This window comes from Radiomyces spectabilis (genome assembly GCF_025331425.1).
Source record: "Radiomyces spectabilis strain NRRL 2753 chromosome Unknown BYT42scaffold_3, whole genome shotgun sequence".
Classification (NCBI taxonomy): Eukaryota; Fungi; Mucoromycota; class Mucoromycetes; order Mucorales; family Radiomycetaceae; genus Radiomyces; species Radiomyces spectabilis.
The window spans coordinates 518,210-535,266 of NW_026251928.1; the positions used below are offsets into that span (position 1 = coordinate 518,210).

At 43.6% G+C, this 17,057-nt stretch overlaps 7 protein-coding genes across 7 annotated transcripts; 4 read left to right on the top strand and 3 right to left on the bottom strand.

Annotated features, from left to right (window-relative positions):
- The first annotated feature begins 117 nt into the window (after positions 1-117).
- Positions 118-3,769, top strand: BYT42DRAFT_559077 (beta-lactamase-like protein). Its single transcript, XM_051567071.1, has 12 exons — positions 118-578; positions 650-752; positions 823-1,442; positions 1,497-1,585; positions 1,648-1,836; positions 1,896-2,040; positions 2,110-2,397; positions 2,468-2,667; positions 2,720-2,889; positions 2,970-3,083; positions 3,149-3,304; positions 3,382-3,769. Exons 1-12 carry the CDS (start codon positions 209-211, stop codon positions 3,572-3,574), a joined length of 2,637 nt encoding a protein of 878 aa, XP_051425950.1. The 5' UTR covers positions 118-208; the 3' UTR covers positions 3,575-3,769.
- On the top strand, positions 3,770-5,368 carry BYT42DRAFT_559078 (Reticulon-domain-containing protein). Its single transcript, XM_051567072.1, has 4 exons — positions 3,770-3,922; positions 3,997-4,194; positions 4,282-4,528; positions 4,699-5,368. Exons 1-4 carry the CDS (start codon positions 3,844-3,846, stop codon positions 5,108-5,110), a joined length of 936 nt encoding a protein of 311 aa, XP_051425951.1. The 5' UTR covers positions 3,770-3,843; the 3' UTR covers positions 5,111-5,368.
- A 1,730-nt stretch (positions 5,369-7,098) lies between these two features.
- BYT42DRAFT_491852 (mitochondrial carrier domain-containing protein) lies at positions 7,099-8,029 on the top strand (the record flags this gene model as incomplete). The annotated part of the gene is made up of 2 exons (XM_051564105.1): positions 7,099-7,165; positions 7,248-8,029. The coding sequence occupies 2 exons, from the start codon at positions 7,099-7,101 to the stop codon at positions 8,027-8,029; spliced, it is 849 nt and encodes a 282-aa protein (XP_051425952.1).
- Positions 8,030-10,310: 2,281 nt separating this feature from the next.
- BYT42DRAFT_492044 (uncharacterized protein) lies at positions 10,311-10,805 on the bottom strand (the record flags this gene model as incomplete). Its single annotated transcript, XM_051564119.1, has 2 exons — positions 10,311-10,491; positions 10,543-10,805. Coding segments are annotated over 2 exons (444 nt in total), but the record flags the coding sequence as incomplete, so codon positions are not given.
- A 504-nt stretch (positions 10,806-11,309) lies between these two features.
- BYT42DRAFT_492071 (uncharacterized protein) lies at positions 11,310-12,458 on the bottom strand (the record flags this gene model as incomplete). Its single annotated transcript, XM_051564123.1, has 4 exons — positions 11,310-11,542; positions 11,604-11,675; positions 11,736-12,113; positions 12,182-12,458. The coding sequence occupies 4 exons, from the start codon at positions 12,456-12,458 to the stop codon at positions 11,310-11,312; spliced, it is 960 nt and encodes a 319-aa protein (XP_051425954.1).
- Positions 12,459-13,048: 590 nt separating this feature from the next.
- BYT42DRAFT_559084 (calcineurin) lies at positions 13,049-15,432 on the top strand. The gene is made up of 9 exons (XM_051567073.1): positions 13,049-13,218; positions 13,286-13,617; positions 13,681-13,792; positions 13,860-14,005; positions 14,082-14,218; positions 14,294-14,371; positions 14,428-14,648; positions 14,720-15,019; positions 15,081-15,432. The coding sequence occupies exons 1-9, from the start codon at positions 13,122-13,124 to the stop codon at positions 15,311-15,313; spliced, it is 1,656 nt and encodes a 551-aa protein (XP_051425955.1). The 5' UTR covers positions 13,049-13,121; the 3' UTR covers positions 15,314-15,432.
- On the bottom strand, positions 15,433-16,838 carry BYT42DRAFT_559091 (HAD-like domain-containing protein). Its single transcript, XM_051567074.1, has 4 exons — positions 16,568-16,838; positions 16,304-16,510; positions 15,855-16,234; positions 15,433-15,788 (listed from the first exon to the last, which is right to left on the bottom strand). The coding sequence occupies exons 1-4, from the start codon at positions 16,772-16,774 to the stop codon at positions 15,611-15,613; spliced, it is 972 nt and encodes a 323-aa protein (XP_051425956.1). The 5' UTR covers positions 16,775-16,838; the 3' UTR covers positions 15,433-15,610.
- Positions 16,839-17,057: the final 219 nt, after the last annotated feature.

Genomic DNA, 17,057 nt, shown 5'->3' on the forward strand with positions numbered 1-17,057 from the left:
CGCTATTCTTCTAAACTAAAGGAATTACGACAAAAACAGCATTGCCACAATCAGCTTCACTCCTCTCTCTCGTATTCAAGAAATCATGCAAATTGGCAAGTGGCGTTGCTTAATAGGACTCGTTTTCTTGCCGAAAATTTCGGAAGGCTGAAGCATTAACGATTTTCGGAAAGATATCAAGACAAGACCATTTCGAGCTGCTTCTTATATGCCATCAACCGTTGTGGCATCGACATTGTACATTCTACGTCGATCAATCCATACTACTCGCTTCGATAAGAGATTTAGTTTTGTCGGAAGAACAACAGGTTATCAGTGGCGTTTCCAAGATTCTCTATTATCCCAAGCATCATCTTTATACGGTCAACGACGTGGAATGAAGGCTTATATTCAAGTTGTTGGACAGGCTTCAGCTGAGGGTCCACCTAGTTTGATAGTTCATTATGACTCTCAGAGATATATGTTCAACTGCCGCGAAGGAACGCAAAGACTGTGCGTGGAGGAGAAAGTTCGATTGAGCAAACTCAAAAATATCTTTTTGACACGTCTTGAGTGGGAGTGTGTCGGTGGCATGATAGGTAAGCGATCACTTTTATGATTGAGTAAGAAGCCGCATGAAGTTTTTTTTTCTGACCTGTTGAAACTTTAGGCATGCTTCTGACGCTGGCAGATGCCGGTACACAAAATTTACATATTCACGGTGGAAGGAACCTGACTCACTTGATGGTCGCCACTCGTCCGTTTGTGTATAGGTATAACAAACTGAAGCATCAGTTATTCATTGATGGAGCCGTATATTAATTTCGAAATCATAAAACTTAGAACGAGTATGGCAGTGGAAACGCATGAATTCGATGGCAACCCAACTTCCAAATTCTCGGATGGCAATTTAACAGTAACACCAGTCGTCATACTCCCTACTGCGGCCTCTGGACTTCCAGATCAAAGCCCTAGAAAGCGTCGTCGCGTAGAGTCTGCTTCTGAGGGATCTAGCTCCGAGTCCGGATCCGACTCTGAATCAGGCAGGCCTGATCCATTTGAACACATGTCAGCGGAACAGCAAATGGCCTATCGCCGCGACGTGCTATTACAAATGTTCAGTAATAAAGGTCCCGAAAATGCTCCCGGACACACCATCGAGTCACCTTGTACACCACGACAACACCCACTATCCAAGACCTCCCAGATAAGCGATGCCAAAATTCAGTTAATTGCGGCAGATGGTGAACCTCTCAAAGCGGAAGTGGAAGAAATTGCACCTGTGCCCGACCGGATCCAATCACAGCCCAATAAGCGACAAACAGCATATCTGAAGAGCCCTCTTCCTCGTACCACTCCGTATCCTGCCGCTGTGTCCTATATCTGTCGAGGCCCTGAGTTGCCTGGTAAATTCAACAAGCAAGCCGCTTTAGACCTTGGTGTGAAACCAGGTCCAGACTATGGTAAGCCATTGTGTGATCCCAGCAAATGTGTTATATATGTTTAATCGATAATAGGTAAACTACACAAGGGCATTCCCGTCACACTGGCAGATGGACGGGTCATCAAACCGGAACAAGTCGTTAGCCCGGCTGCTCCTGGTCATGTAAGTACCTTGAAGTAGTCTTACTGTATCGCAAAAAAGCTAAACAATAGAACGCCCTCCAGTTGTTTCTTGTGATAGACTGTCCCAGCGTGGATTACATTGAATCTTTGACTACATCGTCCATGTTCAAGGAATACCAGACGACAGACGAAAGTTCCCGGCCAAACTTAATTATCCATCTACTGGGAAAACAAGTACTTGAAGACGAACGATACCGAGCTTGGATGAATAAGTTTAGCCCCAAAACCGATGTAAGCTTGAAAAATGCTGTATCATTACAAACATTTGTTTGCTCATTTATCGTTGATAGCACATTGTCGGTTCCGAAGAGATCTGTGCTCAAACAGTCCAATTCCAGAGTCATGCATTACAGCAGTACAAACTTTCCAGATTGGACAAAGATATATTTTCTATACCAAAGTACAATAACCGTCCCGCGAAATTGCTCAGTGAATGTATGTATGCAGACGTGTGTCTGTGCATGAAATACAATTTGCAACTAACAAGTTTCTCCCTATTGGCAGTTACAGGATTGCCACCCAAAGTTACACCACTGAGCAATATGATGCAATACGACTTGGAACCTCGTAACGGTTTATATCAACAGTCTTTGGAACGATGGACTTTTGACCATGACAATATCCTGGCTTCTGAAGTGGAAAAATATGAAGGAGATGAAAAGAGCGTGAAAGCAGTCCAGCTTGCGAGAACGGAAGCAGATAAAGTCAGTATGGACATACAATTTCCAGGAGCCGATGTGCAGATCATCACACTAGGGACGGGCAGCGCCATTCCTTCTAAAACCCGCAATGGTAAGTTTGACGAGGTGATATTTCTCGGTTACACACAGTGAATGAAAAAAAATGTTTACACGATCGGCAGTGAGTGGCACCTTGGTAAAGATTCCTGGATCTGGGTCTATTCTTCTTGATGCTGGCGAAGGCACTTATGGTCAAATGATGCGTCATTTTGGACGAGAAAAACTCGATGAAGAGTTAAATGCTATTCGATGCATTTTCGTATCGCATTTACACGCCGATCATCATCTGGGCGTAATGCAACTGCTCACTAAATGGTGGAAGGTAGGCCAACGTTTCAGCGTGTCAGGTGTATACTTTGCTGACTCGTGTATAGCTCAATTCCCAAGATCGAAAGAAAAGTCTATACGTCGTTGCACCGCATATATATCGTCGTTGGCTACAAGAATACAGTGAGGTGGAATATTTTGGACCAAAGCCACCCTCGAAACAGATTCGATTTATTCAGAATGAGAGGTTTTCCGATCCAAAATTTAACAGGGCCAAGTAACGTATCCAGCTTCCTGACCAATTTTTTTTATTTTTTTTGCCATCATCGTTCGTGAAGTGTTAACCTCCCTATATAGGTTGGGAAAGCTTCTGCGATCCTTGGGCTTGAAAGACATGCAGACTGTAGAGGTTATCCATTGTCGATGGGCTTACGGGCTTACGTTGGAGCATGAATCAGGCTGGAAGCTCGTGTGAGTATTTTTGTTTATTTCATATTTCCCATTTGAAAATTAGTACTCAACAAAGATCGGAATAGGTATTCGGGTGACACAAGACCTTGCGATAGCTTAGTCGAAGCGGGCCGAGACGCTACGTTGCTTATCCATGAAGCCACCTTGGAAGATTCAATGAAAGCTGAAGCTATTGCGAAAAGACATTCAACTACTTCAGAAGCCATCGACGTAGGAAAACGGTAAAGAAATCATTATTTTTTTTTTATTATCGCACAGACATGAATGGAAAAGCTAATCATTGACCTCTCTTCGTTAGAATGAATGCACGGTACACATTGTTGAACCACTTTAGCCAACGTTATCCAAAAGTGCCTGCACTATCGGATGATCAAAATAACGTCTGCATAAGCTTTGATCTCATGGCATTGCCCATCAAGCAGCTGGAGCGATTAAAAAAATTTACAGAGACTATTCGCTTTATGCTCAGGGACAATGAGGACGAAGAATAAAAGATTCAGCCATAAAATAGTTGGCTTTGGTTAGACAACCTCCGAATATGCATTTCATTGTGTGACAAAGAATGACCAAATGCCGACAAGTGTTCCATCCTGGACGGCTTCGAGCATGAAACATATTGCTCCTATTTGCACTAAAAACCCGCTTTTCTCTTTTTTATTTTGCCTTCTTTTTTCTTGTGTAGTTTTCTTTCTTCTTCCTTTTCTTTTCTTTTCCCTTTCTTTCCGTTTCGTACTTTGTTATCTGCTTCTATCTCTGTAACATGACCGACACTACGGATATTGACAATAAATCCAACAATATCACTGCACCTACCGTAGATGCCCAGAAAGATGTTAATAGTAAGTTCTTGGCGCACTTTGTACGCTATCGGCGTATACCCTTTCAAAGAGTATTTATCAACGTGTTGTTTTAGACGGAACACCAATGAACCAACCAAGCGAAATGACTCCTCCCAATTCGGCAACCTTGCCTGCCAAGAAAGAAGAGGCCCAGTTGCCTCCTTTGACCACAGCTCCTTTTGAGCCTTCGGCAACCAAGACAGCTGCAACCAATCTTGCCAACAGTTTCAGCAAGAACGTGTACACATCGCCGCAACTCAACTTCGATGAGGGTAAGCATATCTTCGCTGTTCTGGATGTTCTATGCAGTGGAGAAAATACGTGACTTTTTGATTGCACATTCTAAAACGTTTCAAAAGATCCAACAAGATACGTCAAGTCCAGAGTCAAATCGTTAATCTATTGGGAAAACCCCAAACGAAGCGTCACTGTGTTGTCTCTGTCATTGAGCGTCTTAATCCTGACTCAGTACTACTCATTATTGCAAATTGTTGCCGGTTTCTTTACGGTCCTCACAGGTCTGAACTGGATCTATGTCAATACGCACAAACAAAGTCAAAGAATCATTGGTGGTAAAACCGCTGAAAATATCACCCATCCTCATGTGTAAGTTGAAAAAAAAAAGCTAAAAACGATGGGATGTATCTGCAAGTGTTGCGAGAAGAGATAACGCGTGTACACACATTCGTATGCGTCTGATTACATGGCCGCACTTTTTGTTGAATGTTGCTTATTAGACGATAGCTGACACGATCCTTTGTTTTTATAACATATAGTGCTCGACTCCAAAGCAAAGGTGGTCCGTACATTCCCCGTGATCGTGTTACTCGTGCTGCGCAGTTGACAGTGGACATCACCGAATTGATTGCCCAACAACTTGCCAAATTAGTGTTGATTGAGAATAATACCCGGTCCGCTGTTGCTTTCATGGCTTCCTACCTGATTTGGACCGTGGCTAAATACGTGTCAACAAAGTATCTGGTCGGTGTCTTCTTGGTAGGCTTGTTTACTCTGCCTCGCTTATACCTCCAAAATCAAGACATCATCGATAGCCATGTGGCGCAGTACAGTCATCGTGCTTGTTCTTTGGCACATGAGTACGGTAACGTGGCCAATCAAAAAGCTCAAGCCGTCTATGGTCAAGCCATTGGTATGATAAAGAAAACTGCCGCCAAGAAAACCGAGTAACTTTAAGTGATTTCTCGCTTCATACAAAATAATTGCTTTGTCCCCTATTGCCTTCAATAGACTCGTTTCTGTTGTTGATTGGCGCCCATCTCCATCTGTTTGTTTTAGTGTGTAAAAAAAAGGGGAGGACAAAAACATATCATGAATAAACACCAGTTGAAAAATTCACAACAGTAAACCAAAAGGAAAATGACTTTATCACTTTGCACATCGAGAAATGAAGTACCACATTATCATTAAACATATTTTGCAAGTGCGTTCATGGAAAATCCTATCCACAGAGCCAGGCTTTTAGGTTTATTTCCTATCATTTTCTGTATGTCCTTCCGCTTTGTTCGCTGTTGTCACAATCCAATCGCCTATCATCTATTGAGGTCAATACTTTGTCCGCTGGATGACACATCCTCCCTGCTAAGTATACGCATGTAAATTAATGGTTATATTTACCTCCTTGTTGGCGTTCATGGCATGCTTCATGTGATAAAATCCTGACAGCATTTGCTGACGTCGTGGGACGGTTCATTGTCAGGTTATGCTGTTCCATAATCACAGTGAGATCATCGGCACTTGCTTCAGTGGGCCGTTGATGTTTCGTGGATATATCAGCGTTATAAGCTAGAGGATATGATGTAACAAATGGCAAGGATTCTGATAACACTGTATTTCCTAAATTAGCAGTACACGGGTAGGATGCAGTTTGTAATGCTGGTGCTATTGTTTGTATATTCGAAGCTCCCAGCTCGTATGGAGTTATCACCGAAATGAATTCTGCGTTGCATGGGTCCATTGGATGGTACGTGGAAGAAGGGAAAGGTCTCGCCATACCAGCGGTCGTCGGATCCGATGAAGTCTGCTTCGGCATAGCAATCATTAACCTTTGCTTTTTCTCTTTGGCTCTTCGATTCTGGAACCAGATCTGAATGCGACTAGGATTTGTGTTTATGCGCAGAGCCAAATCGTTTCTTAAACTCGGCGGTGGGTGTGGCTCACACAGATATGCTTGTTCCAATATTTGCAGTTCATCAGACGAAAATCTCTGGCGCTGTTTGATGTCAGGGCTCCAACTGTCGCCATCGCTGGATTTATAATCATCTCCCATACTGACGATAACCAAAAGAAAATTCCTTTCAGTTCAGATATCTTCCCAAAAGAAATTTGTTGATTAAAAAATGATTTTATTTAGATTCGTGAATTATGTTCACTTATATCTCGATATGATGATAGATAGTATCGTATCATAAGCTCCGATAAAATAGTAGGGTGGATGCTCTCTTATGGTGCGCTCAATCGGTTCTTTATCAGTCCATCGAATTATTTTGGGGGAGACAAGCTGAAAAAAAATGAGGCAAGGTAATCGATACATTGCATGAAGAGCATTTGTAACAAGTGTGATCGTTGCTTTGGCTTCCTGGGAAATAATGATTGCCCACAGTCAGTTGAGGCAAGTACCGCCTGCAGCAAGCGAAGCATATATACCATCTACTGTGGTACTATTGTATGTATCCGTAGGTTATTAAACTTGTACAGTGGTCAAAGTATGGTTCAGTATCCATCCACCACGGCCGTAGTTAGACTCGCAAAGCATGATCATAAACAAGTGAACATGGCACTTCAACTGTGTCCGTAACTTTTGTAGATAATGGGACCTTACAGTTCATCTGTAGATGATAGTTCATTTGGTATCATCACTGACTGTGCTTGATGATGTGAGTAAATTAACAAGCCGTAACCGGTATGTCCCACCAATGTGCCGAAATTAAGACGAATTTACTGATTTATTGATCCAGAACATGTATCCTCACATGTCTCCATGATGGTTTTATGATTGTTTTGCCGATTTTTTTAAAAGAGAAAACATTTGTTCAACGACACTTTAATTTGCGGTTCGCTGAGACCATTCAGGAACGAAATTAACTTTTTCAGCTGCAGCAGCTGAAGTCCACTTTTCGTGAAAAGCCAGCCCAGTTCCAGTTCGCCTAACCATGGCAATGGATGCAGACACGCTTGTAGCCTCAGCCATTGCTGCCTTACTAGCACGTTTTATAACCCACCCATGTAAACATGCGTTACGAATGGAGGCCGCAGTTGATAGCATTGGGATTGCTAATCTACTTGCACTTTTTTTTTTGTTTTGCAGTGGACACAATCAAGACACGGATCCAGATCAGCCGCTCTAATCCCAATTATGAAGCGATTCAGTCGGCTGCCGATACCAGGACAGCGTTTTATGCTCGTTGGCCGCTGACAAGTTTATATCGCGGCCTCTCTATATCGTTACTATTCTGTGTGCCTGCACTGGCCGTTTATCTGACCTCCTATGAAACAGTCAAGGATTGGCTGAGCGTATATACTTTTATGCATCGTGACAGTGCGTTGAATCATCTTATATCGGGTTGCATAGCAGAGATGGCCGGTGGTATTTTCTTCACTCCTATGGAGGTTCTGAAAAGCTGCATGCAGAGCGAATCACATACCGAACTGCGACATCTGGCGTCCAAAATCTGGAAACAAGAGGGGATCCTCGGCTTTTACAAAGGTTATTGGATCACCCTGGCTGTATTTGTGCCGCATACAATGGTTTACTTCGTGGTCTATGAACGCTTAAAGATGTTAGCTGGGTCTGCTACAGAGCTTTCATTTCCCGTGTACTTGATGTGCGCGATCATTGCCAGCGGGTTAGCCACGGTGGTATCGACTCCTCTTGATATTGTGAAAACGCGATGGCAAATATCATCTGCAGAAGAAGGAGCAGCTTATCGACAAGGTCCCTGGAAGATTATCGAGCGCATGTGGATTACGGAAGGCGAATGGCGAGCATTCACTCGTGGCATGCTGGCACGCATTGCTTGGGGTATTCCCAACTCGGCTATTAGCATGTCTGTTTTTGAATCGTTGAGAAACTGGTTTATCCTACCATAATGGTATCATTGGATGCCCTTAACTAAGATCTTTTACCATGTACATGCGATTTTTGTTTTTTTGAGAGTTTAAATTAGGCAATTTTATTTAATTTTAAATGTCGATACAATGAAGGATCGTTCTAGTAGAAAATAACACTCATAATGATACTGGCGATAACCACGGTGAAAGCGGATACTTTTCCATAGGTCACCATACCGGCGGATGTGGAGTCATTGCTATTCATAGCCGAGGCAGTTTTGGCATTCTTCGAGTCATTGCTGGAGCCAAGGCTAAAGCTTGCAAAGGACGCGCTCGTAGGGGCAGCTGACTTGGTAGGATCTGGTTTGCCACTGGATCGCATTTTACCGGACGACATGCTGACCAACTTGGATCCGAAAGCGACCTTGCTGTTGGCGGGAGAACCTGAAATTGTTGGTTTGGCAGTGAGCAGGGAACCGAGCATGCTGGAATGGGCGTTGCCAGTAGCGGTCACCAACAGTGGGTTAGGCTCGGTCGTCATGGTTGCAGTTGTAGCAGAACTCGAGGATGACATATCAGAGGACGACGTTTCCCACCAAGCTGTGCGTGTGGTCTTGGTAGATTTCTTGTGATCGTTGTCTCCATCGTTTCCTCCGTTGCCTCCGTTGCCGTTGCCGTTGCCGTTGCCGTTGCCGTCGTTGCCACCTTTGTTTTCTTCGGGGACACCAGTAGCAGTTGGTACAGCAGGAACAGGCACTGCGGTAGCGCTCTGAACGTTCGAAGCAATACCGGTGGACACATCTGGAAGTACGGTTGTTCCAAGCGCGTTACCGTCGCCGTTTCCGCCGTTGCCGTTGCCATTGCCATTGCCATTGCCATTGCCGTTTCCGTCGTGGCCTTTGCCGTCGCCGTTTCCGCCGTTGCCGTTGCCGTTGCCATTGCCACCGTTGCCATTGCCATTGCCATCGCCGTTGCCATTGCCATTGCCGTTGCCATTGCCATTGCCATTGCCATTGCCATTGCCGCCGTCGTTTCCACCGTGGCCATTGCCATTGCCGCCGTCGTTTCCACCGTGGCCATTGCCATTGCCGCCGTCGTTTCCACCGTGGCCATTGCCATTGCCGCCGTCGTTTCCACCGTGGCCATTGCCATTGCCGCCGTCGTTTCCACCGTGGCCATTGCCATTGCCGCCGCCGTTTCCACCGTGGCCATTGCCATTGCCGCCGTCGTTTCCACCGTGGCCATTGCCATTGCCGCCGCCGTTTCCATCGTGGCCATTGCCATTGCCGCCGCCGTTTCCGCCGTGGCCATTGCCATTGCCGCCGCCGTTTCCACCGTGGCCATTGCCATTGCCGCCGTCGTTTCCACCGTGGCCATTGCCATTGCCGCCGCCGTTTCCACCGTGGCCATTACCATTGCCACCGTTGCCGTTGCCGTTGCCGTTGCCGTTGCCGTTGCCGTTGCCGTTTCCGTTACCGTTTCCGTCGCGGGCTTTGCCATCGGTAGGGACAGCAGTAGCAGGCGACGTTTTGGTAGCACGTGCGCGCCTAGCAGTGGTTGTCACGGTAGTTTGAACTGTAACAGTGACAGCAGCTCTCGTGTCGTCTTTTTGTACTTCGGCGTCATCATCATCTTCGTCTACGCTTTCTTCTTCTGCTTCTTGCTCTACTTCAGCGGCTTCCATAAGTTCGTCGTCTTCGTCTTCATCGACTTCGAAAGAGGTAGCTTTTAAGGAGGGTGTATTGCGCGTCGCAGCAGCAGCAGCAATAGCATTGTTCAACATGGACATTTCAGCCGAACCTTGGCCCTCCTGGTCGGCTGCACGAGCTGTTGAACATAGATCACGATTAATATAATGAGATTACATGCCACTAGGCTGGATCGTGTGTACAACGTACCTGACACCAGGAGGGTCAACAAGAAGATGATGTATGTATGGTTGAAGTTGGGCATAGATCAAAGGTGACGATAGTCTAACAAAGGACCATGCTTCATTTTATATGTTTTCTCGATGGCGTCAAATTTCCGAGCTGCTACAAACAAAAAGTTGCAAATGGATCCTAATATCTCTGTTTGTATCTAGTTCTTCGGAATCAAAAATAGACTTTTCTCAACAAAGTGGCAAGAACAAATAGTATATTTCATCACAAGTCTTCATCGGAATATACACCCCACGGAAGTTTATGATAGTTTGGCAACATGAACCAAACAACCTACGATTGAATTTAAATTGCACCGGAGGAATCAATAATAGTCTATTTCGATCTAAACATTAATAGGGTAAGTCAGGGCGCGTCCGGGAAGGCAGGGTCAATGACAGCTAAACAATGTTTGTCTGTGCCCTGGACTCTGGATTGGATTCTTTGTAGACGTCCGATAACATGACAGACGCATTTTCATTGACAAATTCCGTAATGTCTCGCGAAAGTTCACTGCGGAAGGCTTGCAATAGCTTCCCGCATTCCGGATTTCGGATAGCCAAAAACAATGGTTTGATGGATCTAGCGGAATCATTCAGTCTTCATATCCATCGGTAATATAAAATTACTCACTTGTAAATATCGCGGCCTGAATCTCCCAACCTCATCAAAACGTAATGCATTAGGGGTTGCATGATCCAAGATATGGCAGCTCTTATCATCTTTGATCTTGTTGACATGGTGGGGCGATGTTTTATAAGATAAGCAATGTAGATTGCAGTATAAGCAGCGTAAAGCATAGGTGCTGCAAACGCAGCAACAATTATTTTCCAGGTGGCGATCACATCTTTAGCTGCAATTTTGACCATTGAACCAGCGAGAGCCTCTAATTTAGAACGATATTAATTCATTTACTGACTGGCACCCAGAAACCAAGTCTCCAATGCAAGACAAACCTTTTTGTTTCCTTTTGCTGATAAAATGAGTAAGCCAGATAACAGGTAGATTTGATATCAATCTATCACAAAGAGGTGATGGTGTTAAGCGGTCCATATGCTGATAGTTGATAGTCGGGCACTTACGCTGGAAGGCCAAATCCAGCAAGAAGGATCAGTTTGGTGATCCTTTGGAATAGCAGTACAGCAGCTCGAATGGGAGTGACATTGAGTTTTTCAACTTGATAATCACGCAACCCAAAGAATAATAATGTTTCGTTGTACAGTTTGACTTTACGCGTAAGAATCTTTAGCCGTGGATCATCTTTTAATGTTGTCCACCCAACGCCAAATGATCGATTCAGTTTCACGCTTTGTTCAATTGCTGGCTTGCATAATTTTGTTGGTTGATAAAGACGTCGAGCTGCTCGAATCACCTAAATCCAATATACCCATTAGATGAATTCAGCATGTATCAGTGTCGTCTTTTGGTACCATCAATGTCTCGTAATCAGGTGCAGTAGTTGTGACACTTTTAAACGCTTCATCACTCTGATCCAGCAGCCTTGTAATTGCTTCCCGCTTTTGCTGTCCTCCTTGCTTGAACGCCTCCACATCCTTGACATCAATGGAAATCGGTTGTCCATAAGCTATCACCGCTCGCGATCGGAATTGGTCGGGATGAAAGTAATTCAATCCTGGTAGAATTTTGATTATTACTCTATATCCACCTTTCAGACCAAACAATGTACAACGTACCAACTGGAACAATTTTCAAGTTAAGGTTGGGGGTTTCAGCCATTGCTCCTAGTGCCATGACGGCAAAGCCAGCTAATACAAAGAATAAGTGATTCTATTTTCTTACAGTATCAGTTATAGGTTTATTGTTACCTTTGAGTGGCAGCATTTCTGTTCGATCATGACTACCACCCTCAGGAAACACCGTGACACATTCATGGTTATCGAGATACCGATATACTTCGTTATACACAGGTGTCTGGTCGACGTGAGGTGCAATCTTGAAGCTGTGACCTTGGTCACTAAGGTCGGAAATTGGGATATTTAGAACATGCGTGATTTCCAGTGTGGTATCGTCAATAATGCGCGCAACATGACCCTTGTAATTTCGCGAAAAAATGATAAAGTCACGCGGATGCAATTCCTCCAAGAACCGAGTGCCATGACCGCGAATTTTATACGGATCATTCAGATCATATAGAACGAAACCCGTGCCTTTGTTCACAATATCTTGAGGTCGAACAACAGGAACTACGGATCGAATGCATATCAACTATCTGTGCCGACTATATCTTTATATTACGAAATAATTTGCTTACTGGCACTTAGAAGTTTGCCAACATGGCCAATGATCGGACGATTATATGACACAGACGCCATGAGGGCATAAGATTGTCTTGGATTCGTACTGTAAAAGACAATCCCGTCAACAAATTGATTGGCATGAGGACCGACGATGAAGATGCACGGGTCATTGGTTGGTATGTGATGGAGACCGCTGGCTTGAACTTCACGGAAGAAAATGTGGACTATGCCTTGAAACAGAAGCCGGAAGCCTCGATACGTTATCGAAGATGTAGGGCATATCTCAGACATAGGTGACAAAAAAGGAAGACGGTAACAAAAAATCGATTCAATGGCTTCGTCTTACTCAAAATGTCCCTTGGTGCCACACATGTTGCACATTCCTGAGTGCCACAATTCACATGATAACATATGCCAATGGTCGACTGAAAAGTAAAAAAGCGCACCCTGAAAGGAAAAGCTTAATTGCACCGAAAAAGAGGTGGATCATTCAATAACCTGACTGCACAAATGATACAATCATATCCTTTCCTAGAATAAGTGGAATGACAATGATGCTATCGTAAGATAGGCAACTGCCAAGTATAGAACATTTCAAGACTGTTGCTGTGGTTTTTTGCCCTCATATCCTGCTGATCCCATTCTGAATTTTGATAAGAGCCCAGTAAAACATAATCAGGCTTTTTTGAAGAGAAAAAGTCCTGTGGCAGAGATGACAAAAAGTTCTGCTGTTTTCTGGTTGGCTTTGACTGTAATTTATATAGCAAAATAGAACTTGTTTTTTTCGTTTCCCGGTCCCTTGACGTCCCCGTCTGTGCAGCGGTTTCACTTGAAACCCACTTTTTTTTTTTTTTTTTTTTTTTTTTTTGACAAGAGAAAATGTTTTCTTCACCGATTGACAGAGGAGTTTATGCTACGCCATTTTTTCTCTCTTTTTTTCTTGACTTAACAAAAATGAATGTTAATAATGGCAAAAAATCTCCCGTTAATTTTTCCTCTTATACAATGGACGACGGACGTGTCGTAAGCACCAAAGAACGCGTAGATAAAGGTAATTCAATTGATTCTGGTGCAATACTGTCATGAGTAACGTTCTCACTTGTGTATGGCATTCATAGAGGTGGAACCGCCTGTTTTCAGCAAAGCAACTGACGAACAGCTATGGTCGCGAGAACATCCCGGTCGCCCCAATCTTGCGTTCTTAAAGGATCATTTTTTTCACGAAGGACGGTTAACAGAAGAGCAAGCTTTACAGATTTTACAACGAACTAAACAAGTACTACGTGCTGAACCAAACCTCTTGCATTTACCCGCTCCTATTACGATTTGTGGCGATGTCCATGGCCAATTTTATGACTTGCTTAAACTGTTTGAAGTGGGTGGAGATCCGAGCGAGACACCGTATCTATTCTTGGGTGACTATGTAGATCGTGGATATTTCTCTATCGAGGTATGCGCGGTCAAAGAGAAACTCTTGTATCAATTTACAGTGCTGAACATTCTGATCATTTAGTGCGTGCTGTATTTATGGTCTTTCAAATTGTGGTTTCCTGAAACCTTCTTCTTGTTACGTGGCAATCATGAATGTCGTCATCTCACAGATTACTTTACCTTCAAACTGGAATGCAAGTGTTTTACCGATCTTTTGCTTTTGCTTTGCTAAAATCAACTAACCATGTCCCCATACCCTAGGTGAACAAAAGTATTCAGAGAGAGTGTATGACGTGGTCATGGAATGCTTTGATAGCTTGCCTTTGGCTGCGGTAGTGAACGAGCAGTTCTTTTGTGTACACGGTGGATTATCTCCGGATCTGGCGACACTGAAAGATGTGGATGGAGTAAATGTTTTATTCGATACGTTTTGTTAGGTTTTTTTTACATGGCACCTAATACTCGCTTTATTATTCATTTCAGATTGACCGATTCCAAGAAACTCCGACCAGTGGCCTGATGTGTGATCTGTTGTGGTCCGATCCTTTTGAGGACTTTGACGCTGATACGAATTCCAAGTTTGAGCATAACCATGTGCGTGGTTGTTCATACTTTTACAGGTAAAATTAATACCAAATTAGTTTCCATTCCAAGACGAGATACGATCACGGTAGCTAACCCCGTGACAACTCCAGTTATCGAGCAGCAGCGAATTTCCTCGATAGAAATAACTTGTTATCCATTATACGTGCTCATGAAGCTCAAGCAAACGGGTAGGTTGGCATCAAGCGCGTTAGAAACCTGTATTTATAATACTTTGCTGCCATAGTTACCGCATGTATCGAAAAAGCAAAGCTTCGGGATTTCCGGTCTTGATGACCATCTTCTCCGCTCCCAATTATATCGATGTATACAACAACAAGGCAGCTGTATTGCGATATGATAAGAGTGTGCTCAATATTCGGCAGTTCAATGCAAGTCCTCATCCGTACTGGTTACCTAACTTTATGAACGTCTTCAACTGGAGCTTACCGTTTGTGGGCGAAAAAAGTACGTCAATCAGCAAGAATCGTCCTTTCGATGACCTAACCACCACTAACGTACTACCATTTATATTGTAGTTACTTCAATGCTGATTGCCATTCTCAATATCTGCTCTCAAGATGAACTTCAAGCATCCTCCACAGAAGAATTGTCAGGCTATCCGTTATCGCCAACATTAGCACCTGCGTCGACCACGGAATGGACTGCTGAGCGTCGTCAAGTTATTAGAAACAAGATTTTGGCCGTGGGCAAAATATCGAGGACATTCTCTGTATTGCGGGAAAATTCAGAGTTGGTCATGGAATTGAAGAACCTGTCGGGCAGTGGCAGATTGCCGGCAGGCACATTGGGATTGGGAGCAGAAGGCATCCGGCATGGTATGATAACTTATCGATTGTAAACCATAGTTCGTCCGTCCCCTAACACTCATTTCTATAGCCATTACTACTTTCGAGGAAGCACGACGATCCGATATTGAAAACGAGCGTTTGCCACCAACCAACCGTGAGGCAAAAGAAGCGACGCAAAAGGAGACAACGAGTAGCAGAATTCGAGACGCCGTTGAGGAAGAGGATCGCTCTTTGGGTCATATAGCAGATATGATTGCTGCTTCCACGCCACCGGAAATCCCTCCTCGATCACCCACCCCAGAAGAAGTGTCCGCTGCTTGATCATAAAATTAATACAGCCGCAGCGTAGGCTTTATATATGTTTCATAATATAGTTATTGTAAATTAAGAAAGCACCCAACTCCAATCATATCACCATCCATTATCTGAACAAAGCGTATCGGGACAATGAATTTATTGGGCAAACACTATTGCACGACATCTGACCTGACTGTGTACCAACTGGCAGTTTTATCCTGAGATACAAGTAGTGCTTCAGCATTTATACAAAAATCAAAGATGTTTTTCACTTCTAGATACTATATAAAGGGCGTAAATTTGGACAAACTACAAGTAATTTCATGGTATACTGGCCTGGGGTTCAGTTTCTGTCTCGCGACGATCTTGCTCCGTAATTTCGTACACACCACCCAAAATGATATACGGACGATAGGCAAACATCGACAAGTCGCTCATTTCTGTTACGCCAGACAGTACGAGAACCGATTCAATTTCGGAGGTGATACCAGCAACGATGCTTTCAGACGAATAAAGTTATCAATATCTCAATCTATTCGCTGACCCACAAAACGAAATAACTTACTCTGTATCCATCCGATCCCCGATGATGCATGTTTCACCTCGACTGAGACCAAGCACACGTTGCGCGTATCGCATGATCAGCGCTGATGGTTTGCCACAAAAGAAAGCCTTTGTCTTGGTTACTACTTCCACACAGGCGGTAAAAGCGCCAGTGGCAGGAATCTTGCGTCCTTTCGAGTCCAGGGTCTCAATATCCAAATTGGTAGATATCAATTTTGCCCCATTCTGCACCAACTGAACCGCTTTTGTCAGTTTTTCGAAATTGTATATCGAAGATTCTCCAAGTACGACGTAATCGGGATTGTGGTCGTTCATAAAGAATCCCATATCATAGAGCGCATAGGCAAGACCTGGTTCACCAATGACATACACAGTTCCTCCCTATGGATTCATATAAATATTCCGAGACGTTTTACTTGGCCCAACGTCAGTTTACGTGTGTCAACTCACCTCTGGCATCTGCGACTTTAAGAAATAGGCAGTGGCTTGTCCAGATGTAAAGAAATGATCGGCCGATACCTCAATACCAAGACGTTCCAACTTGGATTGAAGTTCTCGAGGCGTTGGGGCGGAATTATTGGTCAAAAAAAGATATTTCTTGTTATTCTTATTCAAAAAGTCAACAAACTCTTTTGCCCCAGGCAGTAAATTGCTTCCCTATTAAAGAATAAGTGTTCCATTTTTTTCGTTACAATATCGAACCATCATACGTACGTGGTAAATCACACCATCCATATCAATAATATAACCTTGCTTTTGTCTAATAGCGTTTAAACGTTCATTATGGATCGTAGGGTCCCGTAGAAGCGCCCAATCTTTGTCTTGATGAGCGGGATGTTCTTCACGACGGCCAAACTGCATAAAGTGATCCGTCACTTGTGTAGCCAAATCTTTGGAGCCAGATCGTTGATTTCGAGGCATGTTGATGAATGAGTAAACAAACGAATAAACAAAGAACAAGTTTCTCCTGCTGCTAATGTTTTATTCACTTTTTTTTTCTCGTCCGTTATTTCATGGGCTCTTTTTTTCCATTTTCAATCGTAGATTTCTCTGAGATTTTTTTCTTGGCACAGATAAGCAGAAATGCTACCTTATCGATCTGCCGTATTGTCACAATTCAATATACTATTGGTGACTGGCCATTTACCAACTGTCATACATCGTGATATTATTTGCAATATAGAGTTTATTTGCTTTCTTCTAC

Excerpts from the sequence above, each read along its gene's own strand:
- BYT42DRAFT_559077 (XM_051567071.1), top strand. The coding sequence starts at position 209 with ATGCCATCAACCGTTGTGGCATCGACATTGTACATTCTACGTCGATCA. Across the intron at positions 1,586-1,647 it reads GCCCGGCTGCTCCTGGTCAT|TTGTTTCTTGTGATAGACTG; the intron begins GTAAGTACCTTG and ends AACGCCCTCCAG. Across the intron at positions 1,837-1,895 it reads AGTTTAGCCCCAAAACCGAT|CACATTGTCGGTTCCGAAGA; the intron begins GTAAGCTTGAAA and ends TATCGTTGATAG.
- BYT42DRAFT_559078 (XM_051567072.1), top strand. The coding sequence starts at position 3,844 with ATGACCGACACTACGGATATTGACAATAAATCCAACAATATCACTGCA. Across the intron at positions 3,923-3,996 it reads TGCCCAGAAAGATGTTAATA|ACGGAACACCAATGAACCAA; the intron begins GTAAGTTCTTGG and ends GTGTTGTTTTAG. Across the intron at positions 4,529-4,698 it reads AATATCACCCATCCTCATGT|TGCTCGACTCCAAAGCAAAG; the intron begins GTAAGTTGAAAA and ends TATAACATATAG.
- BYT42DRAFT_559084 (XM_051567073.1), top strand. The coding sequence starts at position 13,122 with ATGAATGTTAATAATGGCAAAAAATCTCCCGTTAATTTTTCCTCTTAT. Across the intron at positions 13,793-13,859 it reads CTTTACCTTCAAACTGGAAT|GTGAACAAAAGTATTCAGAG; the intron begins GCAAGTGTTTTA and ends CCCATACCCTAG. Across the intron at positions 15,020-15,080 it reads AGCAGAAGGCATCCGGCATG|CCATTACTACTTTCGAGGAA; the intron begins GTATGATAACTT and ends TCATTTCTATAG.
- BYT42DRAFT_559091 (XM_051567074.1), bottom strand. The coding sequence starts at position 16,774 with ATGCCTCGAAATCAACGATCTGGCTCCAAAGATTTGGCTACACAAGTG. Across the intron at positions 16,511-16,567 it reads TGGATGGTGTGATTTACCAC|GGAAGCAATTTACTGCCTGG; the intron begins GTACGTATGATG and ends ATTCTTTAATAG. Across the intron at positions 15,789-15,854 it reads GGGGATCGGATGGATACAGA|CATCGTTGCTGGTATCACCT; the intron begins GTAAGTTATTTC and ends TTCGTCTGAAAG.